The following is a 23,431-nucleotide window of genomic DNA, read 5'->3' on the forward strand; positions in this document are numbered from 1 at the left end:
TTCTGCAGCACCTTCAGACCCTGGCTGGGTTGTCATTCCATGTGCTTTAGGTCAGCAGGATATAACTCCACCTGTGTCTATGGTGACCCCCTTCCTACAGTGCAGGGGGCCTCGTGGACCTCTGTGCACAAGCAGCCCCCCAGCAGCTGCAGGCTGCTCAGGACATCTCCAGCCCTTCCCATCCCTTTCAGCAGGGGACAGAGGTTTTCAATGGAGAGAGCTCTGGGGCAGGAGAGTCCCCTGTGGTGATGGTGACAGGGCTCCGCAGCTCCTGGCCAGGGGTCTTGGGCATCTCCAAGCTTCACCCATTGGCCAAACTTTTATGTTCTTCTTATGGGATGGGGGCTCACACCTGGCTCTGGTTCCTCCCAGCTGCACAACCCAAACCTCTCATCCACCAGACAGAGTGCTGCTGGGGTGGAAGAGCTCCTGCGGTCCCTCACCCAGGGAAGTGTTCTTGGAGGACAGGAGTGGCACTGGGCAGCCAGGAACACCTCCTGATGGTTCTCCCAGCAGCTCTGAGACTTCCAGCAGCCCCAGCTTCCTCATACAGGAGGTTCCAGAGTCCAGAGCTGAAGATACAGCCAGAGCTGAGGTGCTTTGAGGTTGTTTTAACGCTAAAGCCATGTCATGGGCAGCCACCAAAGCTGAAGAGGAACATGGTAACGTCCCTTCTGGAGGAGCAGCTCACTTTCTGGTGCAGAAGGCCCAGAGCATGGGAATGCCTGGCAGGAGGGAGCTGGGGCTGCTCTCAGAGCCCAGCCACAGGCATTGTTTTGTGGGCGCCGCTGATGCGGGTGCCAATAGTGATATTTAAATCTCAGGTGGACAGTTTATTTAGTGACTCAGGTTCTACAGTTTGCACCAGTGGCAGCAATTCCCAATAAACCAGAAATAAACCTTCCAGAGCTTCTGGCAACGTCCAAGCCATTCTGAACCCAGCATTTCCTTATGCTTTGGTTAAAACAATAAAGAACAACCCCTTTTGCCTCCCAAAAAAGCCCCTCAAAGCATTACTCTGGCTTGCAGCAGAGTGATGTAGGAAAAACCTGTGCAATGCCAGCATCTTTTGGCAGCACAGCTCTCCCTGAAGTGATGCTGGTCTTTGGGTGCACCCCCAGGGCTGGAAGGAGAGGCCAAGAGCCCTCTCTGTTTGGTGGGAAGCACTGTCTTGGAGTTAAGGCATTCCTGGGCATGGAAAGGCAGCAGCAGCATGGCATCATTCATGGCCAAAGACTAAATGTAACCTGTGCTGTTCGTGGGTGGGAAGTCCTCTCCTCAGTGAGGTGTTGGCCAGGGTTTTAGAGGTTCAGGTCCCACTGCATCCAGGGTCTTTGTGGCCAGTGAGATGGTGACACATCATGAGAAAGGCTGGGCATGAGAGTGCCATCGAGATGATCAAGAGGTCTTGGTGTGTGGTACTGGCACACTTTGGGGTGCCTGACTCCATGATAAGGCTGATCCCATCTTGTCTGCGCCTGGATTTTGCTGGGATGGGATGGGACATCAGCTGGGAATCACCAGCTGAAATGTGTCTGTGATGAAGAGTGTGATTGTGTGTCTGTAATGGAGCTGGCACCCTTCAGTGCCTTCCTGCCATGCATGAGGAGCTGTGGACATACTGCTGGAGTACCCCAAGGTGGGGGTACTGGTCCTGCTCCAGCAGAAAAGTCTTCTCAGACCAGCTGGTACCTCCTGACAGAGCTTTCACAGGGGGGGGGGTGCTGCTTTCCCCCATCACCTTGCCAAAGCCCAAACCAGGGGATACTGCTGATGGACCATGACGGCAGCGGGATTCTGCCAGGCAGCAGAAACCACAAGAGGGAGCTGAGATGATGGTCTGTGCATGTTCCCAACCTCCTGGAGCAGCCCAGCTCCAGCTCCCTCTTTCTCCTCTCCCTTTGCAGGTGGCTGCTTCCAAAGACCTAGTGCCCAATGCAACCTGCAGAGAGGATGTTGAGCTTTATCACAGTTCTGCTGGTGACGTGGACCTTGGGGGGTAAGTACGTCTTCAGGGAAGGAGATTCTGGGTAGGTGTTTTTCCTCCTGGGAAGAATTTCCTTTAACTCATGACATTATATCAGTAATGGGGTTGATTCATTTTGAGAGGAGGTAAGGAAAAGCAGAGGGGGAAATGCTGGATTGCAGGGCCTGAGGGTTGGGAGACTCCCCTCCTGCTATTTAGATGTGTACACAGCTTGCAACCAGGAACTGGAGCTTCTTCCTAGTGGTATAGGAAAAGCAATAAAGAAATAAGACAAAGAAAACAAAGTATTTATTTATTGACAACGGCTGATGCTGATACACCGTGTGTGGTGGAGAGATGAACTCTTACTTCTTTTGTCTGACTCACACGGGCATTGTGGGGATCAGGAGCAAAGAGAGACTTCCTTGGGTGCTATCAGAAGAAAGGAGATCAAGATCCTTTGGGAGTAGGCTGGTGGGGCCAGAAATTGGGCTGGGGACACCAGGTTCACAAGTATGAATTCCTTCTTTTAGGCATTGCTTGTCTCTTGCAAGGAGCACAAAACTGGCCTAAAACCTGGTTGTAGAGAAGGTTTCAGAAGGGACATAGGAAAACACCCCAACATAAATGGTTTAGCACAGGACAGGAATGGTTGGACTCCATTGATCTTAAAGAACTTTTCCAACCATGTGATTCTGTACATATAATTCTGCAGTGGAGATGCCCATTTCATGCATTTTTGGTGGGTTTTCTTGGCGCTCACCAAGCGGGTCTGGTCTCTTCCAGGAGCGCAGGAGAACATCTCCTGGGAGGTCCAGCGCTACGACGGCTGGTACAACAACCTGCTGCACCACAGCCGCGGCTCGGCGGGTGAGTGCCAGGCCTGGGGACGGGGACGGTGGGACGGGGTGAGCTGGTGATTTGGCATCTGGCTGGGTCTCCCATGCCCTGGCCTCACCACTTTCACCATCTGGGGTCACGCCAGTGTCGGCTCAGTCCCAGAGCAGCGCTGTGCCTTTGTGGGACCATTCAGAGCACCCGAAGTAGGGAGGGCATGGCTCTGCTAGCAGGTATTTCAGTGATGGTCAGGGCACCCAGGACTGGGAAAAGGCATCTCTAGCCAAAGCCTTCAACACAAGGGCAGAGGTGGAAGAGCCCAGGGATGCCCGACCTCCTCCTTTGCTGCTCTGCACGGGGCATCGTGCTGTTGGGCTGCAGCTTGTACTGGTCTGTACTGGGACAGGGATTTCCCTGTGCCAGCAGCGAGCTACTTGGCCATTCCTGTGGGCCCACCTTCAGGAGATATCCCTGAGCCAGGCATAAGGGCAGATCAGGATCTTATCTAAAAGGTTGCAAACCCTCCTTTTTCCTGCAGCCGAGATCGATTGTCTATGCGGTGACACGGGGTGTGGTGGCAGTGACACAACTGCCTCAGCATCCGAATGGCTCTCTGACACAACGTGTGTGTCATCAGCCCTTTGGTTACACCTCAGCCAGCCAGGGAGATCCAATGGATCCCTGGAAGAAAAGAGATCTCCCTCTTCCAGAGCAGGCAGCTCAGACCTTGACATCTGGAAACAAAACCCAGGGAAACTAAGCCCAAAACTAAGCCATTAATTCAGGATTCCCCCCCACCTCTGGGGAGTTCCAGAAGATCAACCCCACCACAATGGTGAGGAGCCTTTCAAAACAAACTCATAAGTGAGGAAAAACCTTCCTGCCTCCAGGGTTTTTGGTGACTGGACAGTGGATGTGAAGTCAGGGTGCTTCCCTCTCATCTCCAACCTTGTCCCTCAGCATCTCCAGCTGTTGCCTGTGGTGTTGGCCATGCTTGTGTAGGGTTGGATAGCCAACATGGGCAGCTTAGCATCACACCAATTACCCACCAGACTACACCACCCCAGACCTCTGGGAGCCAACAGGAAAGGGAACGTGCCCGTGGAGGATCCTCATGTTAGGAGGGCTGATCCAACATTATAAGAAGTTTTGTGTGTCGGTACCAAAACTCAGGTGGTGTGGGTCACTATAAACCTCTGTGCCATCCTCTTGCTCTCTTCTGGAACACTGGTGCACACCAGTGTACCCTGCCACAGCTGCATCTCTGGGGTGCTGCCAGACCCACACGGTGTTGCTTTGGTGCTGCAGGTGCCAGGCTGCTGCGTCTCCTGCCGGCCAACTACGCGGACGGCGTCTACCAGGCGCTGCAGGAGCCCCGCGTGCCCAATGCCCGCCAGCTCAGCAATGCCGTGGCACGGGGACCCTCGGGGCTGCCCTCCCACAGGAACACCACCGTGCTGGCTGTCTTCTTCGGTAAGAGCGGCGTGGAAAGGTGCTGGGTTGGGTTGGGTGGAAAGATGCTGGGTTGGGTGTAAAGATCATAGAATCATAGAATCCCAGACTGGTCTGGGTTGGAAGGGACCCCAAGGGTCAGAGAGCTCCAACCCCCTGCCACAGGCAGGGACACCAACCTCCAGCCCTGGAGCTACACAAGGCTGCCCAGGGCCCCAGCCAACCTGGCCTTGAACACCCCCAGGGATGGGGCACCCACCCCCTCTCTGGGCAGCTCCTTCCAGCCCCTCACCACTCTCTCTGGAAAAAACTTCCCCCTAATATCTAATCTAAACCTTCCTTCCTTTAGTTGTAATCCATTCCCCCTTGTCCTGCTCCTGTCTGCCCTTTAACAAGCTGACTCCCCTCCTGTGTCTCTGCTCCCTTCAGGGACTGGGAGGCTGCAATGAGGTCCCCCCACAGCCTTCTCTTCTCCAGGCTGAACCAGCCCAGCTCCCTCAGCCTCTTTTCATAGGGGAGCTGCTCCAGCCCTCTAATCATCTTTGTGGCCTCCTCTGAACCATCTCCAACAGTTCTACATCTTTCTTGTAGATGCTGGGTTGGTTTGGGTGGAAAGATGCTGGGTTGTGTGGAAAGATGTTGGCTTCTCACATCCCAAAGCCCCAGGCCAGAGCACCCCTCACCCACCCGCCACGCCATAGCAGACCCACACCTGATAGAGAAACCCTTGGGCATTGCCATGCTGAAGCACTGTCCTGCCAAGAGAGCCCATGAATTTTCAGTGACCTTTGGCAGTTGCCCCAAAGGCTGGTGTTTGTTGTTTGGGAACTTCCTCATTTGTTTTAGCAGTAGAGTTACCCCATTGCAAAACACCCAACAGATGTGATAAGAGCCGCGCCGAGGGTGGTTGCTGGGCAGAACTGCTGCAAGTCGGAGCCGTTCTTGCTGTTACTCAGGCGTTCAACAGAGTCTTATGTCTCCAAGTCTGGGGATGTCTGTGCCTGGGAAATACCCTCTGCTCATTGAGCAAACAGGCTGAACCCTGCAAAGAAATGGAGGAGCAATTGCCTCCCTGTGTAGCTTAAGGTCATGCACATGCCTGGACACCCAAGCCGTGGTGCTCAGCCCCAAGGTGGGCTGCAGACAGCAGTGATGGCAGACAGACAGCAGTGAGGCACCATTTAGCTTTGCCCTGGAGACAGCTTTTCCCATTGCAACAAAGCTCATGGCAAGCACAGCCACATCAGAAGCAACTCGTGACCTTGAAGGCCACAGGCAAGGGGAACAAGGGCTAAATGCAGATCCTGCTCCTGGTGAAGTGGTGTCCAGTGGATGGTCCAGCTGCTGGTGGCCTCTGAACATCTGCTGGCTGAGTTTCTCCACCCTCAGTGACCCTACCTTACTCATGAGGTCTGGCTGGGGCACCTAGAGCCCTGTTCCTGTGGGTTGGAGCTCAGCACATCTGGACTCCAGCCCAAAGTGACTCTTTCAAAGCCACAGAGCAGACCAGCAGTGAAGGGGCAGGAAAAAAAGAAACCAACCAGCCACTCTTGCTGCATGTGGTGGTCCCCTCAGCCCACACACAGCTCATCTGCTCACCATCATGTCCTGCTCTGGGTGCTGGTGGCAATCCTCCCAGCTGCTGACCACGCTTGGGTCTCCGGCAGGTTTCCACGTGCTCTCAGACATCCTGGAGACAGAGAGACCTGGCTGCCCTGCCGAGTTCCTCAACATCCACATCCCACCTGGAGACCCTGTGTTTGACCCTGCAGGCACCGGAGACGTGGTCCTACCCTTCCAGCGCATCCAGTGGGCCATGGAGACGGGGCAGAGCCCCAACAGCCCCCGAGAACAGGTAGGCAGTGGTTCCTCTGCTCTTTGCCTGTTGGCTAAGCTCCTCTTCACCCAGCACAGGGTCTGTTGCAGCCAGGATAGTGCGTCTTGAAAATACACATCTCCTGAGAGTTAGAACCGATCAGGAGTGAACCCAAAGCACAACCTCCCTCCACGGTGCTGGTTCCCATGGAGCGACCTCCAAGCCTGCACTTTTCTTGGCCAAAGAAAACTGAGTTACCCCAAACCTGCCTGTGTCACCTGTTTTGATGCAAATATGAGTATCTTCCATGGGTTTTGGAGGGCAGAAGAGGAAAGGAGGAAAGCAGGAACAATACTCAGCCTTCCTTGACTGCAGGAGGTTTTTATCACTTCAATCAAAGTGAGCCAAAGCAGGGCTGTCCATGTGGGGCAACAGGTGATAGGTGGAGCTTTTTTTGGTACAAGAGCAATAAACTTCCATAACCAGCTTATAAACTTGCACAGCTCTGGCAGCTCAGGAATTAGGACACCTTATTTTTAGGTGCCAGCTCTTACCTTTAATAATGCATGGCAAAACCCAGGCGGTACTGCCAAAAATGTTGTAAAATTTGTAGGTTGTCTCTGAATTTCACTTGGTTTTGGAAAAATTCCAGGTTTTCCCCCCAATTCCTCTGTGTTTCACTCTGTTGGGTGTGTTCCCAAGCCTGTGTGCTTTTTCTTTCGTGCTGGAAAGCTTCCCAATCAAAATTGTTGAGGCAAGACACCTCACACACACCCTCCCCTCCTCCCCAACCTTCCACATGACAAACTATGATGAGGACAGATAAGCAAGTCATGTTTAACAGTGGCATTTCAAACCTTGGAAAAATGACCCCCCCAGGATGTTTTTGGATTAAAAAGGATGTTTAATAAGGCCAAGTGTAGAGTGCTGCACATGGGACATAACAACCCCATGCAGGGCTACAGGCTGGGGGCAGACTGGCTGGAGAGCTGTCAGGCAGAGAAGGACCTGGGGGTGTTGGGTGACTTCAGACTGAATATGAGCCAGCAGGGTGCCCAGGTGGCCAGGAAGGCCAATGGCATCCTGGCTTGTGTCAGAGCCAGTGTGGCCAAATAGGTCTGGGTAGGGGATTGTGCCCCTGGACTGGGCACTGGGGAGGCTGCACCTCCAGTGCTGGGTCCAGTTCTGGGCTCCTCACGATCAGAAGGACATTGAGGTCCTGGAGCGAGTGCAGAGAAGGGCAACCAGGCTGGGGAAGGGGCTGGAGGGCAAATCCTCTGAGGAGCAGCTGAGGGAGCTGGGGGTGTTCAGCCTGGAGAAGAGGAGGCTGAGGGGAGACCTTCTCCCCCACCTCCACTGCCCTGCCAGGAGGGTGCAGAGAGGTGGGCGATGGTCTCTTCAGCCAGGGGACAGGAGATGGGACAAGGGGCAATGGGCTCAAGCTGCCCCAGGGCAGGGTCAGAGCAGATGGGAGGGAAAAGCTCTTCCCTGGCAGAGTTGTGGGGCTGTGGCACAGGCTGCCCAGGGAGGGGCTGAGTCACCTTCCCTGGATGTGTTTAAAAAAAGGGTAGATCAGGTAATTAGAGAGATGGTTTAGCACAGGACAGGGACGGTTGGACTCGATGAGCTTAAAGGTCTTTTCCAACCTGGTGATTCTGTGATTCTGTTTTCATGGGAACATATGATGGGAGAGAGCTCTGCCGTGCTGCTAGGGCAGCAGGGCTCCCTGCTGGGAGGACAGAGCTCCCCAGAAGGGAAAGCTCCAGCCTCAGCCAGTTCACCTGGAGGGTTTAGCCCTCATTTGGCTTGGTCTGGCCTATGCAGGGATTCATGACCGTCTGTTTCTGGGGAGGGGGGATGGGGAAGCTCTTCCTGGGCCTGGCACTCATTCCTGCAGTTTGTGTAGAGGGTGTCCATGTCCCAGTAGCCCCCGTCAAAGCAGGGGCTGGGGCCTTGCAAGGCCGAAAGGGCCTACGTGGGCCTTTCCAGCCCTTCTCCACCTTCCCGTGAGGCCGCGGTGCCCGTTGACACCCGCTCCCTGTGCTTGCCCTAGACCAACGAGGTGACGGGCTGGCTGGACGGCAGCTCCATCTACGGCCCCTCGCACTCCTGGAGCGACGCCCTGAGGAAGTTCTCCGGGGGACAGCTGGCGACGGGGCCCAGCAAGCGCCTTCCGAGGGAGACGGACGGAAGGGTCCCCATGTGGAAGGCGCTGGATCCATCCACGGGACAGGGTGGTCCCCAGGGGATCTACGGTAATGGTGGCATCCTCAGTGGGCTTTCACCTGCTGGCTGTGAACAGGGGGAGCAAGAGGCCTCAGGAGATGAGTCCAGAGGGAACCCCAGGCAAGGGCAGGAGGGTGCTGTGAGCCAGGACAGTGGATCAGGAGGCTGGTGGGAGAGCAGGCAGCTTCCTGGTCCAAAGGGAAGGAGGATGTGTGCCCCAGCAAAGGCTTCCCAGCAAAGGCATGGCATCAACTTCAGGTGCCACACACCCAGAGGGCAGCAGGTCTTTTCCCAGATCATAGAATCATAGAATGGCATGGGTTGGATGACACAGAAAGATCAGAGGGTGCTTCTCTCTCTGATCGGAAGCAGTCTCCTCTGGGGAAAGAGGCTGCCGCCCATAAAAACCTGCTCAGCTTGCTTTGAACTCCTCACCCACTTGACCTTTGGTTCATGCTGGGGCCCCAGTGCTGGTTCAGGCTGCTTACCTCCCTAGGGAGGAAGGGTGTGAAGAGATGCTGGGCTGCAGCCAGACCCAGCGGCAGCATCCCACACTGATGGTCATGGTGGCTCTTGCAGACCTGGGGAGTGCCTGGGGGAATGAGAACCGCTTCCTTCAGGCTGAGAGCATCACCTGGTTTCGGTACCACAACCACCTGGCTATGAAGCTAGCTCAGGAGCATCCCACCTGGTCTGATGAAGACCTCTTTCAGCACGCTCGCAAGTGGGTCATCGCCACCTACCAGGTGAGGGATGGGACACCACCTGGCTCTGCTGGGACCCCCATCACCTTCCCCAGTGCTGGCCCTGACCTGCTTCCCCTGTGCTCTAGAGCATTGTGCTGTACGAGTGGCTGCCGACCCTGCTGGGGAAAGAAGTCCCAGAGTACAAAGGTGAGTGGCACAGTGGTGAAGGTGTATGGGAACCAGGGGAGGTGTGGGGCCAGTGTGGAAGAGGGGTCTTGGCCCCCTTTCCCTCCAGCCTGGATGCTGGACCATGGCTGCTGCCCCACAGGTTACCAGCAGCACCTGGACCCCAGTCTCTCACCCGAGTTCCTGGCTGCTGCGGAGCAATTCCTGGCCACCATGGTGCCACCAGGCGTTTACAAGAGGTAGGATCAGGCTGGGGGAGCTGTGGGAAAGCTGTGCCCATGGCATGCCTGAGCTAGGGTGGGGCTGGGGATGATCCCCAGCCCTTCCCTGGGACAGCCAAGCCCTGCCAGCATGGGGCAGCCTGGCTGGGGGCTGTGTGGCCAGCTCTTCTCTGCTCTTTCAGAGACCTCCAGTGCCAGTTCCAGGATGTCCCCAGCCAGGGTGGCTCATTCCCAGCGGTGCGGCTCTGCAACAGCTACTGGAGTAGAGAGGTATGGGAAAGGGAGCACAGGGATCCTGAGGATGTGGCAGGGTGGCTGGGGGGCTTCATCCCTTGCTTTAGATTATGGGAAATCAGGTGCAGAGCATGAGAGCCAGCTGGGGGTGTGAGATACTCCCCATTCAGACATCCCCAGATACCACCTCCAGCTGCAGCAGGCTCAGGCCTCAAGGTTGAGCTGATGTGGACAAAATGAGCCTGGAAGAAGTCCCCGGTCCCCCTGCACCCAGGGACTTGCACCCCTATGGGCACCAGTTCAGGGGTGTGGGGCTGCCCCATGTCCTCAGTCCTGCAAGGATTCACTCGCTCTTCCCATGTCCCCTCAGAGTGATGGGACACAAGAGGCAGAGGACGTGGACAACCTCCTGCTGGGGATGAGCTCTCAGATTGCAGAACGGGAGGACAACGTTGTGGTGGAAGATCTCCAAGGTACTCCCCTGCACTGCAGTGGGCAAGTCCATGAGGGACCCTCTGTCCTGGGGCTGCACAGGGGCTGAGGTGGGGGGGTACCACCCAACCAGATGCTCAGCCCAACTTCACCCTTGTTAATGGAGGTGAAGAGCCACGGGGCATGTTAGGTGCGTTACGGGGCCATCCTGGCACGGGCATGGAGATGATCTCCACGTTCAGCACAGCTGATGGCTGAGGGACAAGGCCAGCCCAGCAGCTGTGGAGGTTGGGGTTGCTCCTCTGGCTCTGCTTTGCCATCACCACAGCTCCCAGTCCTCCCACAGATTACTGGTACGGGCCCCTGAAGTACTCCCGCACCGACTACGTGGCCAGCTGGCTTCAGCGCGGGCGAGACCTCGGCCTGCCCACCTACAATCAGGCCCGGGAGCGATTTGGGTTGGAGCCTCTCCAGAACTGGTCAGAACTTGCCCCACACCTGGAGCAACAGGTAACAGGGAACTGGTCTGGGCACAGAGAGGACAGTCAAAAGATGCTGGGCAGTCCAAGCAGTAACAGGCTTCTCCTGCAACCTAGGAAGAGGGATGGCTCTCCCCATCCTGCCCTAGCTCATTTTCATGCCCACAGGGCTGCTGCTCTGGGGTAATGGTGTGGATAAACATACCCTGTGCTGCTGCATGCTGCCCTCCTCCTGGAGCTGAGATGCTCAGGGAGTGACGCTCAGCTGCTCAAGTCTAAGTCATGAGCTTCAGGCTGTGTGGGGCCGAGCATCCTCCCAACCCATGGATGAGTGATGCCTGGGAAATGCATGTTCCTCATTCCTCCCAAAAGCTTGCCAAGACTTTCCAAGGCCCTGGCAGGATTCCCTCTGCTCACATGTGTGTGGGGTGGGGTGGTTTCTGGCCAGGTCCTGGAGAAGGTGGCTGCTCTGTACGACAACGACACGGCCAGGCTGGAGATGCTCCCCGGCGGCATGCTGGAGGCTAACAGCTCCCTCTTCAGCGCCATCATCCTGGACCAGTTTGTGCGCCTGCGTGATGGTGACAGATTTTGGTTTGAAAACTCCAAGAACGGGTAGGTGCCTCCTCCCCACCTGGCACACACCCTGCCTACTGCTCTGCCAGTCCCAATAAGACTTTACAACTGCTGCTGGGGGAATCCTTCCTGCTGACAGACAGTGGCACCCATCTCTTGGCCCCACATCTTTCTCCCCAGGCTGTTCACAGCGGAGGAAACCGGACAGATCCGTAACACCACCTTCCATGACGTTCTGGCTGCTGTCGTCAAGGCAGACCCCACAAACCTCCAGCCCAAAGTGTTTGTCTGGGTAAATGGTGAGTCCTTTGTGCAGCAGCCAAGGTGCAGGGAGCAAACAGCTCCAGGGAGCTGGGGAGGGAAGGACACCCATCTTGGTAGCACGGCCAGTGACTAGGTGGCACAGAGGAAGCATCCAGTTGGCCATTTCTCAAGCCCAACACTTGCTTTTCCCGCTGACTGACCATGAGCCTGGGTGGCCAAGAAAGCCAATGACATCCTGGTCTGTGTCAGACCCAGCATAGCCAGCAGGTCTGGGGAGGTGATTGTGCCCCTGGACTGAGCACTGGTGAGGCTGCACCTCCACTGCTGGGTCCAGTTCTGGGCTCCTCACCATCAGAAGGACGTTGAGATCCTGGAGCGAGTGCAGAGAAGGGCAACCAGGCTGGGGAAGGGGCTGGAGGGCAAATCCTCTGAGGAGCAGCTGAGGGAGCTGGGGGTGTTCAGCCTGGAGAAGAGGAGGCTGAGGGGAGACCTTCTCCCCACCTCCCCTGCCCTGCCAGGAGGGTGCAGAGAGGTGGGTGATGGTCTCTTCAGCCAGGGGACAGGAGATGGGACAAGGGGCAATGGGCTCAAGCTGCCCCAGCGCAGGGTCAGAGCAGATGGGAGGGAAAAGTTCTTCCCTGGCAGAGTTGTGGGGCTGTGGCACAGGCTGCCCAGGGAGGGGGCTGAGTCCCCACCCCTGGGTGTGTTTAACAGAGGGGAGATGAGGTGCTCAGGGATCTGGGTCAGCACAGGACAGGGACGGTTGGATTTGATGATCTTAAAGGTCTTTTCCAACCTGGTGACTCTGTGATTCTGTGAGTGTTGCTTCTAAGCAAGTTGAGCAGCGCTGATGATGAAAGTGGGCTGAAGTCCAGGCATGTGCACTGCATGAGTCTTGGAAAGCTCTCCAAAAATGCAGCTGATGCCCGGGACGATCATGCTGTGGTGAAAACTTGGCCTCTGCCCACCCCCTGCTGTGTCACGCTCCTCACTGACGTGTCCTCCAGCTCCTTTGATCCACAAGCACACTCAGGCCTGCAGGGTCAACCGATGAGTTGCCCAGAAAGTGATGAAGTTGGCAGATGAGCTGAGCGTTGCACCCTGACTGTGTCCTGCTGCCGCCTCTCGCCTGTCATTGTGTTAATTGCGCAAGCGCCCCGGGGGCTGTACCGCAGTGCCTGCTCCTGCCCGCCCGCTCTGCAACAAGGTGGTTGGTTAACCAGGGCTCTGGGAAGGTCTGGCCAGGCTCTCCTGCAGATGTGGTCTCAAAGGCAGCTTTTGGAGAGCTCAGGCCTTGCATCCCAGCACGTTTTGGGTTCCCAGCAGGCTGGGAGCAGCGTAGTCCTGTGCTGATGTGCACCCCTTTACCCCAGGGTCCTTGAAATGCGCTTTCTGCTTCCCACTGAGAGCCAGAAAGAGTCCTCCTGCCATGCTCAGTGCAAGGTGTGGCCAAACACAGCAAGGTGCCTTTTCCTCTGGCACCTTCCCATTTACCAGGAGTGTTTTGTTTGGCACATGTTCTAGCCCTCACAGAGGTGTTTTCCTTCCCTCAGAGGACCCTCTCTGCAGCCACAGCAGGACTCTCCCCTTGTATTTGCAGCGTAGAGATGAGCAGAGGCTCTGAGCCCCAGTTTTCCATGGCCTAGTGTGCTGCTTGCTCAGGCCACCCCACTGGGAGAGGTGACAGTGCTGAACTTCCAGAGTGCTGTAGCCCAGTTCTGCGCCTGGTTCGTGGTGGTGGGCAAAGGTTCAGCCTGAAGATGGGGAGTGTCCCCTGAGATCCAGAGCTGAGCTCGAGCATCCCTGGGTGGCTCCGTGATGAACCCCACCAGCATCGTAACGCAGATTTTTCCAGGGATGATAGAGGTGAGAGGATTAAAAGGTCTATAACACTCACAGCCTGTCTCCCCCTGTGCAGGGGACCCGTGCCCTCAGCCCCAGCAGCTGACAGCTCAAAACCTGGCCAACTGCACCCCCATGACTGTGCTGGACTACTTTGAAGGCAGCGGCGCAGGCTTTGGGATCATCATCGTTGTCCTCTGCTGTTTGCCTTTAGGTTTGCCACTCTGTTTCTTTACTCACCCCCTCTTCTACCATAGAAAGGGGCCGAGTGCCCGTGGTCTAAGCACCTCCCAGCAGGAGCTGCTGAGTCTTGGCCATTCTATTGGTCCCTGAGGTGTCAGGGTCCTTGGGCATCAGGTGGGAGCAGGGCTTGCATGGTGCAGCCCCATGTTAAATAAAACTGGGGGTGATGGGGAAGAGGTCACCCCCTGTGGTAGGTCACACGTTCTTCTCACATGTGTCCCCAGTGACTCTGTTCATTGCTTGGATTGTTGCTGCCCTCCGCAGAAGAGACTTCAAGCAGCTGCAGAAGCAGCACAGCTCCAGCGTGCGGAGGGAGGTGACTCTGGAGGCCACCCACGGTGAGGAGGCACCGCCAGACCTGTGTCTGGTGGTGCTGCTGAAGTTGGGGTGCATAGCAAGGCAGGGCTGGGCTTGGAGCTTGTATCCGGGGCGGGGGGGATATAAGGAGAAGCTGTTTCCTCAGGAGGACAGCCAAACAGTGGAGTGGGTAGTTGGGAGAGGTTGTACAGTCTCCATCCTGAGAGACCTGACTGGATACAGCCTTGAACAGCATGGTGAGACCCTATAGCAGGTCCTACTTTGAGCAGGAAGCTGGGCAAGAGACCCTTCCAACCTGAGCCCTTTCCACCCTGAGTCATCCTGTGACCCTCTAATTACAACCCTCTCCAGATCCCACCTTATCTTGTGTTGAGTGACAGGAGCAGTAGCTTGGGGACAGGGCACGGGGAGGTCTTCACTGTCTGTACCCTTCCACTGCTGATGCCCCAGAGCTCCATGCCTGGGAGATGAACATTCCTCCCTTAACACGTGTCTGGTCAAGCAGCATCTCAGTGCAGTGGGATGAATAGAGACACTGGTGCACCTTCCCAGCTGAGTCCTGTGCTCTCTCTCACCAGCTATGGAGTGGCACGGTCCCAAGACAGACAGCTCTCCCGTCTTCATCCAGCTCCAAGCTGACAACGTGCTCAGAGTGCTGGATGGGAGAGGCTCTGTGCTCCGGAGCATCAGCCTGAAAACCCAGCAAAGGGTGGAGGTGATCATCTCAAGCAACAAAGGGAACAAAGTTCTGCTCCTGAAGAGCCCCAAGGAGTACGATCTGGTGAGTAATGTGATACTGCCCCGTCCACCATCCTCTGTCCTGTACACTCAGTCCTGGACACTGGGAGCAGGATGGGTCCCTGCAGAGTGGCCGTGGCCTCCTGGGAACCAACAGATCATACTGTGGAGCAACCACTGTGGTGAAGAGCAACAGCACTCGCATCCCTGAGGAGCCTCTGCTGCTCACAGCCCTTGGTGTGGTCTTCTGTAGGTGCTACTCTTCAGTGAGGAGACAGAGAGAAACAACTTCACTGAGAAGCTACGAGGCTACTTGGAGGAGAGTGGCCTTGACCTGCACGTGTCTGAGATGAAGGAGCAGAACCTGCTGAAACGGGCAGTCACCCAGGAGCAGAGAAAACAGATTCTGGAGACTTTCTTCAGGCACCTGTTTGCTCAGGTACATGGAGGTATTCCTTGGGTATTCCTGCACTGATGGAGCAGTGGATGTTGGTGCTGTTGCTCTCTGTAAGAGCTGGTGAAGCCACACACAAGGAAGCTGCCGATACTTTCAGGACCAATGGACATTTTCCCTTTCAGGAGACAAAGAATGCTGTGGTGATATAAGGGTCTAAAGTTGCAAAGAGGCTTTGGATCATGTAGCCAAGGTCTTCATAGTGGCCAGTGGTGTTTAGCCTGAAAGTCACGTTGAGTAGGACAGGCATGGGACTTCCCCATGGTGTCTCCCATGAGTTTTGTGCCAGGAGAGTCACCGGTCTCAGTGCAGTAGGTTGGTCAAGTGAACACCAGCCTTCTGCTCCACCAGAGCTCATGGGATTTCCTTTGTGGCACCCAACCCACAGGTGCTGGAAATTGACAGGTCTGACGCTGGGGAGCTCAACTTTGAATCTTCACAGAAGGCAAAGGAGTCTCTGACCTGTGAGCTGAGCAGGGCTGAGTTTGCTGAGGCCCTGGGGCTCAAAGCCCACTCCATGTTTGTGGACTCCATGTTCTCCCTGGCTGACAAAGACGGCAACGGCTACATCTCCTTCCGGGAGTTCCTGGACATCTTGGTGGTCTTCATGAAAGGTGAGGGCTGGAGCTGCTCTTCACCTCTTGCCCTAAGTCCTGTTTCTAGGTTCTGGCGATGCCACCAGCAGAGTGAAGGACAAAATCCAACCAGCAGGTCAATCTGTGGACACTGATTTAAATTCCCTTCACTTAGGACATCTTCAGCCTGGCTTACGGGGCAGTGACGATGTCATCCCACTTGCTGTTGGTCTGCCCATGAGGGGAGCTGTCTCAGAGCAGTGATTTGCTGCTCTGTCGCTGCCATAAAGCCTGCCCCATCTGCTGAACAGACCTGCCCTTGAACAGATGGTAGCAGCCATATCAGCTGTCATACCTGATCCCCTCTAAGGGACCTCTGGAAAGGTGGTTTCATAGGTGGAGGTGGAAAATGCTGGGTTCACCCAAAGCAGCTCCTGGGACAATCATTGCCGTGCAAAGGCTCATTCTGAGTTTGCCAAATAACCCACACAAAGGATGTGTCTCTGTGTCTCTACCAGATTTCCCACCTTGACTTAAGAGAGTCACAGAAGGGTGGCATGCTCTTCACATCCAATCACTGCTCAGCCTGAGACCAGCAGCGAGCTGGAGTCTTCCCAGAGCTGGGAGAGGCTTCACTCCTGCACAACCAGACTCTCAAAGATGATGCCTGAAAACACTCCTGTTGATGAAAACAGGATTTTGCTCTGATTCCCCCTCTCTCCCTCCCCTCCAGGGTCCCCAGAGGAGAAGTCCAAGGTGATGTTCAGGATGTATGACATTGATGAGAACGGGTTCCTCTCCAAGGAGGAGTTTTTGAGGATGCTCAGGTACATCACATCTCTCTAAATGTCTTCACAATGGTTGTAAACAAAAGCAGCCCCCAGTTCCTGTGCTTCACTCCCCTAGGGTGCTCTGGAGGAGCCCACGGACTCAATGCTTACAACTAGGAGCTCATTTCCCCTGCAGAACTGCTCTGGGGCTTCTGCCCGGTGTTATTTGAAGGACTCAAGCTGTGGTTGTCTGAAGTTCCTGTCTCCCCTCCTTGCTCCAGGTCCTTCATCGAGATCTCCAACAACTGCCTGTCAAGAGAACAGGCAGAGCAGGTGACCGAGTCCATGTTTCAGGCCTCTGGGTTTCAGGACAGGGATGAGCTGACGTGGGAGGATTTCCACTACATGCTGCGAGACCACGACAGCGAGCTTCGTCTCACCCAGCTCTGCATCAAAGGTCAGTGGGCAGGAGCACTGGGTCATCCATCCCCTGCTGGGCTGGGGGAGGTGGGCAGCACCCAATGCCTAGCTCCCAAACCTCATCCCATCAACCTCTCCAGTCATGGGGCACCAGTGTGTGACATGCTCCTGTACGCTCAGAGCCGCATCCCACCCCACACCTGCCCTGGGCAGACACCTGGGCCCCGTCTGCTGCACCTCACAGGCTTTAAACAGCTCTTTGCCCTTCTGGCTCCCAAAGGTATTCCTGAGGTGCTCAAGCAAAACCTCCACAACCGTGTCTCCTTCATCAAAAAGGAGCCAAAAGGGTAAGCTCTCCCCTTCCATCCTGCCACCGCTTTCCTTGCTCTCCTCCTGCCCAGATGGGCCTTCGTCCTTCCCCTCAGCCCCTCCATCAGATGCTCCCACCAGAGGTTCACATCCCTGGTGCTGGGGAAGGGGGATGACCGTGTGTCTATGAGCGAGCCCAATGCTGAGGCGGGGCTGCTGCCCTCTTCCCCTGGTACCCAGGTGGGCAGAGGGGAGGAGCTGCCTTCTGCAGAGCCCTCATTGCACCCGCTGTGGTGGGGTGGTTGATGTCCAACCTTGTGTTTCAGAGGGGAGGGGGTCTATTGAGTCCATCCCCTGTTCCATGCAGTTAACACAAGCAGGCTTGCAGGGCAGAGCTGGACACCATCTCAGCTGAGCCTGAGAGGGGAAAGTGGGGAAGCGGGGACAATTCTGGCACGTCCTTCTGGCAAGTACAGCTTTAGCTCAGGTGTAACTCCATCCCAAACAGGATCATCTCAGAGGAGGAGAAAGAAGCGGATGCCATGAGCCACTTCACGGAGCGAGAAGGGCAAGAGCTGAGGAAGAGAGCGGGCAGAAAGTGAGCAGGGTCTGGCACGCTCCTTGGGTCCGGGCTCGGCCCCATGTCTCTGCGTCAGGCCGGACCAAGTGGCCCACAGGAGCTGGTTTGTTGGTGGGGGGGTCTGTGAGGGACCCAAGGCTCCCAAAGGAAGCAGCTCCCAAAAGAAGGGCTGTGTCCTGTCAGGGGAGCCCACACTGGGGGAGCCCACAATGGGCCCAGTGAGAGGAAGGAGCAGCAGAGACAAAGCATGAGGGCCTGACTGGGGCCCTTTGCTCCCCAGCAGCAAGGACATAGTTAACAGCCTGTGAAGTAGGAGGGATGGGGGCAGATCTCTTTAGTTTTGTCCCCATGAGGGACCAGATTGGAGCAGCACCTCCACGGTGCTGGCCCAGCCTAGGGAAGGGGATGCTGGAGCATCCCTGGAAGAGACATCCCAGCCCAGGCAGGCACGTCGCAGCCTCTCGCTGGCTGAGGAGCCATGGGGACAGCCCAGCCTTGGTGGGGACGGTCTCGTAGCTGGGTCTGAGTGACGTGTCTCCAGTAAGAAATAAAATGGGCTGCCTGTGAGAGCTGCAGGAGCCAATCAGGTCCTCATTGCTGCCAGTATCCCTACGAGGAAGCAGTGAGGTGGTGGTTATTTGTGGCCACAATGTCCCGGTTTGCCCTAATACCCCGGGATCGGCTTAGAAAGTTGGACAGTAAAACATGCTGCTGTAAAATTATACTGCTGTAAAATATACAGCTCTTATCTAGGGTTCCAGTTCTGAGTCAGTGTCTGCACATCCGTTATCAGCCTCCCCAAGCACACAGGCTGCGGGAGCCGGAGATCGGCCGCGGGCTCCGTGCTCTGCAGGTCCCCGCTGGCCCCAGTGCACAGAGGTGGTCACTGTGCTGGACGGGAAGGAGGACCCAAATCTGGGCAGCGTGGCCCGGAGTGTGGACCTGGCTCCTCAAAGCTGCTGGTGGCATGAGGCGTGCTGGAGTGTGAGGGGTCCCAGCACAGCTTTGGGCAACAGTGTTGGTCCTCTCCAGCAATGGTCAGAGGGTTGTTGAGAGTGGAAGGGACCTCTCAAAGGGTCTGGCCCAATGCCCTGCTCAGAGCAAGGCCTGTTTCAAAGCTGAATGGGGCTGCGGAAGGCCTCAACTAGAGGAGGCGTGAAGAGACCCAGGTTGGAGATCCCACCACCTTGTTGGGATCAAGCCATGCTAGTTTTTGCCCATCTTCCCCGTGAAGGCTTTTTGCTTTACATGAGACCTGGATTTCCTTGCTGTCCTAACCTCGGGGTGACACCAGCCCTGCTGTGCTTTCCAGGGTGAACCAGTACCAGCTGCATCTGTACACTGAGGCACAGCGGACGAAGTACGAGCGGAACAAGGTCCAGCAGAAGATCCAGGAGTTCAAGCGCTTCGTGGAGAACTACCGGCGCCACATCGTCTGCGTGTTCCTCTTCTCCGCCATCACCGCCGGGCTGTTCGTGGAAAGAGCCTACTGTGAGTGCTCAGCCAGCCCTGCTGCCCCAGCTGCTGGTTATGTGGGGTGTTCTGGGGTGTCTTGAGGTCCCAGCACAGCTCTGGGCAGTGGTCTTGGTCCTCCCCGGCAATGACCAAAGGTTCATTGAGGTGGAAGGGACCTTGAAGAGGTCTGGGGCCCTGCTCAGCGCGAGGCCTGTTTCAAAGCTGAGTCAAGCTGCCGAAGGCCTCAACTAGGGGAGGGCTGAAGAGCTCCAAGGCAGGAGATCCCACCACCTTGTTGGGAGCGTGGTAGTTCCTTACCATCCTCCCTGTGAAGAGTTTCTGGTTTCCATCAAACCTGAATTTCCTTAAGCCAAACTCATGCTGTTGCCTCTCATCCTTTCACTGTGCATCTCTGAGAAAGAGGTTGGCTTTCTCCCCACTCTAACACCCATTAAGTGGTTGCAGACAGCCACAGAATCTTCCCTGACCCATCTCCTCCAACCCCAACAAGCCCACTTTCCCTCAGCCTTTCCTCTAGGGGACATCCTCCAGGTCCCACCCATCCTGGTGGCTTCCACTGGGCTCGTTCTGGTTTGTTGATACCTCTCATATTGGGATGTCCAACATGGTACCAAGGTGCCATTTCACAGTGCCTGGCAGAGGAGGACAATCCTCTCCCTTGACTACCGAGGAGACCCTGTCACCCAGCAGCTCGGGGGGGGCAGGTGGTGATGGTGGTCTAACACAGAGAATCGTGTCCCTGTCCCCACACTGCTCCATCACTGGTGATCTTCTCTTGCTGGAGTCATGCAGGTGGCTCTCCCCTCGTTGCAGGAAAGGTCGTGGCCCTCAGCACGTTGACACCTGCTCTGCTCTCTGTTCCCAGACTACGCCTTTGCGTCCCCCAACACTGGGATCGCACAGACCACCTTTGTGGGGATCATCATCTCCCGGGGCTCGGCTGCCTGCATCTCCTTCATGTACTCATACATCCTGCTCACCATGTGCCGCAACCTCATCACTGTCCTGCGGGAGACCTTCCTCAACCACTACATCCCCTTCGATGCCGCCGTGGACTTCCACCGCTGGGTTGCCATGGCGGCCCTGATCTTCTCAGGTAGGTGGGCTGCTGGGGGATGTGTTGCTACAGCAGGAGGACCAGGTCCATCATGGCACAGCGGCACCAGGCAGAAGCTTGAAGACCCATATGGAGCCTAGAGAGGCATAGATGCTTTGCACCAGAGCAAGGGAGGAATTGCCAGGTCCCTGGGCACATCAGCAGCACCTGCTGCTTCTCCATCATCAGCAACAGTGACGTTTTTCTCTCCTGGTTTCTGTCTCTTTCAGTGCTTCACACCGCAGGTCACGTAGTGAATGTCTACATCTTCTCAGTCATGCCTCTCAGCGTGTTGTCCTGCCTCTTTTCCAGCGTGTTTCTGAATGATGGGTAGGTGAAATTTAGAGCACAGCCTGGCCAGAGTGTCCAGGACATGGATGGGAAGGAAAGGGGAACCCATAAGTTTTCCCTGTTAATCTCTTGTCCCTCTCCAGGTCACAGCTCCCACAGAAGTATTACTGGTGGTTCTTCCAGACTATCCCAGGTGAGACCATTTAGCAGGCAGGCCACCTGTGTATCCATGCCCAGGATGGGCAGCCCTCTGCCTAACCCTGGTAGATCACTTGTGGGGCTGCCCTGAGCCCATCGGGACCTCCCAACCTCTTCACTCACAGGCATGACAGGAGTGCTGCTCCTCGTTATCCTGGCCGTGATGTACGTGTTTGCCACCCATCACTTCCGACGTGTCAGCTTCCAGGGCTTCTGGATCACCCACCACCTCTATGTGCTCCTCTATGTCCTGGTAAAACGGCTGGGCTGGGAGGGTGGAGTGGTACTGATGCATCTCAAACCTGTGGGTCAGCATGGCCAACGAGGTGGGGAGGTCCCAAGGGAACTGGTGGCCACAGTCCTGGCTCCTTGTTGCCACTGAGCTGCCACCAAACCAGACACAGGGTGATGCTGTGCCCAAAGCTGTGCTGATGGGGTTCGTCATCCCTGCCCAGGTCATCATCCACGGCAGCTACGCGCTGATCCAGCAGCCCCGCTTCCACATCTACTTCATCATCCCAGCTCTCATCTACAGCGCGGACAAGCTGCTCAGCCTGAGCAGGAAGAAGGTGGAGATCAGCGTGGTGAAAGCTGAGCTCCTGCCCTCAGGTACCACGTCCTCCCCGGCCATGCACCCGGGGCCACAGCGATGGAAGCACATAGGTGGCTCTGGCCCCAGGAAACATCCCACTGGCTGGCACAGGTGCTGGTGGCTTGGGCTGCCACCTCCAAGAGTTAGCTGCACCCCATTACACATGTTGCCCCCACACCTTTGCAGCACCCCCTCAGGACAAGGGTCTCCCTTGCCACCCTCCCACAGGGAGGAAAAGTGAGGCATGGAGCTCAGACCATCACACCCTGGGATCAGTTGTCTACCCAAGGAGAGCTGGTTGTCCCCAGAGCTGTGTCCCAGCATCCCAAGCCCCACACCTGGCTCCACGGCTCATCAGTACTCCATGTCTGCACCCTAACAAAGTCCCCGTCCCTGTCACCCCACTCCAGGTGTCACCCACCTCCGCTTCCAGCGGCCACAGGACTTTGACTACAAGTCTGGGCAGTGGGTGCGCATCGCCTGCGTGGCCCTGGGCACCAACGAGTACCACCCCTTCACCCTGACCTCAGCACCACATGAGGACACCTTGAGCCTGCACATCCGAGCTGTGGGGCCCTGGACCACCCGCCTGCGGGAGCTCTACTCCCCGGAGAGCCTGGCCCTCATTGGCAAGCTGCCCAAGGTGAGCCCCATGCTGTTCCTCCAGGGACATCCAAGCCCAAGAACATCTTAGCAATGGGCTGTGCCCAGCCCAAGGCACCCCTCTGGCCTTGAAAGGTGGCCAAGACCTGGTCAAGCGGAGGAGGGAGATGCTCTGCTGATGGCTGGCTCCTTTTCAGCTCTATCTGGACGGGCCCTTTGGGGAGGGCCACCAGGAGTGGAACAAGTTTGAGGTGTCGGTGCTGGTGGGAGGAGGCATCGGGGTGACACCCTTTGCATCCATCCTCAAAGACTTGGTCTTCAAGTCATCCATCAGCTCCAAACTCCTGTGCAAGAAGGTAAGAGGAAGCATTTGGAGGACGAGAGTCCTTCCAAGATGCCTCCTGATGCTGGTGGCCTCTTAAAGGACAAAATTCCCCGTGCCTCAGCTGGGAAGGAGGCCCATGGATGTGAGCCTGGTCCCCTGTGTGCCACAGATCTATTTCATCTGGGTGACGCGCACGCAGCGGCAGTTCGAGTGGCTGGCAGACATCATCCGTGAGGTGGAGGAGGCAGACAGGAACGACCTGGTCTCCGTGCACATCTACATCACGCAGCTGGCCGAGAAGTTCGACTTGCGCACCACCATGCTGGTGAGCCGGGCTGCCTGCCTGCCTGGGAGGATGGGGCACCGTGCTGGGCTGTGCTGGGCCATCTGATGGGCACGTGTGTCTCTCTCTCTCTTCCAGTACATCTGCGAGCGGCACTTCCAGAAGGTGCTGAACAGGAGCCTGTTCACGGGGCTGCGCTCCATCACCCACTTTGGGCGTCCCCCCTTCGTCCCCTTCTTCAGCTCGCTGCAAGAGGTGCACCCTGAGGTCAGTGCCTGGCTGGGGCAGGAGTGGGTGCTGAGTACCGGTCCCAGCCTGTCCTCAAGGCCATGGGGATCTTGGTGGCATCTGCATCACGGGCATGATGCCCACTTTCCCTTTGGAGCAACACCCCCTACCAACCAAACACCCCCCCCCCCCCCCCCCCCCCCCGCTACAGCAAGACCCCGCCTGATGCCACTGGAAGGATCCAACCCTTCCTCCATGGCCCCAGCACCTCCGTGGGAAGGGGAGGGGACAACCTCCTCAAAAGCCTTGTCAGGCCAGGACAGGCTTCTCTGTCAGTGCCTGTGCACAATGCTTGCCAGAGAGCAAGGGGCCAAGGGGTGGCTGGGCTGGAGTGGGGAGGGAGGGGGGGGGGTGCAGCAGGGCTTGACACCTTTGGCTTCCTCCTTCCCCAGGTGCAGAAGATCGGGGTGTTCAGCTGTGGCCCACCTGGGATGACCAAGAGCGTGGAAAAGGCGTGTCGGCAGCTGAACAAGAAGGACCAGACCTACTTTGCACATCACTATGAGAACTTCTGACCCTGCCCCAGGCTGTTTCACCCATGGGCTCTTTGTTTGGAAACGTGCTTTCAACCCCAGCACCTGCTTTGGGTGGTCCTGGTGCTCCCACCCACCACCATCTCCTGGAGAGAGCCACCTGTGGCCCGGAGTGTGGATGC

The 23,431-nt window shown here is 56.6% G+C and overlaps 1 protein-coding gene across 1 annotated transcript; it reads left to right on the plus strand.

The window, feature by feature from the left end:
- Positions 1-2,697: 2,697 nt before the first annotated feature.
- Positions 2,698-23,291, plus strand: DUOX2 (dual oxidase 2; the record flags this gene model as incomplete). Its single annotated transcript, XM_084267907.1, has 32 exons — positions 2,698-2,836; positions 4,112-4,276; positions 5,923-6,110; positions 8,125-8,326; positions 8,877-9,043; positions 9,130-9,190; positions 9,312-9,408; positions 9,573-9,660; positions 9,995-10,097; positions 10,403-10,566; positions 10,984-11,150; positions 11,292-11,410; positions 13,294-13,431; positions 13,685-13,798; positions 14,357-14,559; positions 14,770-14,955; positions 15,359-15,584; positions 16,279-16,372; positions 16,597-16,772; positions 17,016-17,082; positions 17,553-17,642; positions 18,937-19,115; positions 19,966-20,196; positions 20,427-20,526; positions 20,631-20,680; positions 20,811-20,938; positions 21,141-21,294; positions 21,688-21,920; positions 22,078-22,236; positions 22,375-22,530; positions 22,627-22,755; positions 23,169-23,291. 32 exons carry the CDS (start codon positions 2,698-2,700, stop codon positions 23,289-23,291), a joined length of 4,596 nt encoding a protein of 1,531 aa, XP_084124033.1.
- Positions 23,292-23,431: the final 140 nt, after the last annotated feature.

The sequence above is a fragment of the Gallinula chloropus genome (genome assembly GCF_964237585.1).
Source record: "Gallinula chloropus genome assembly, chromosome: 9".
Taxonomy (NCBI): domain Eukaryota; kingdom Metazoa; phylum Chordata; class Aves; order Gruiformes; family Rallidae; genus Gallinula; species Gallinula chloropus.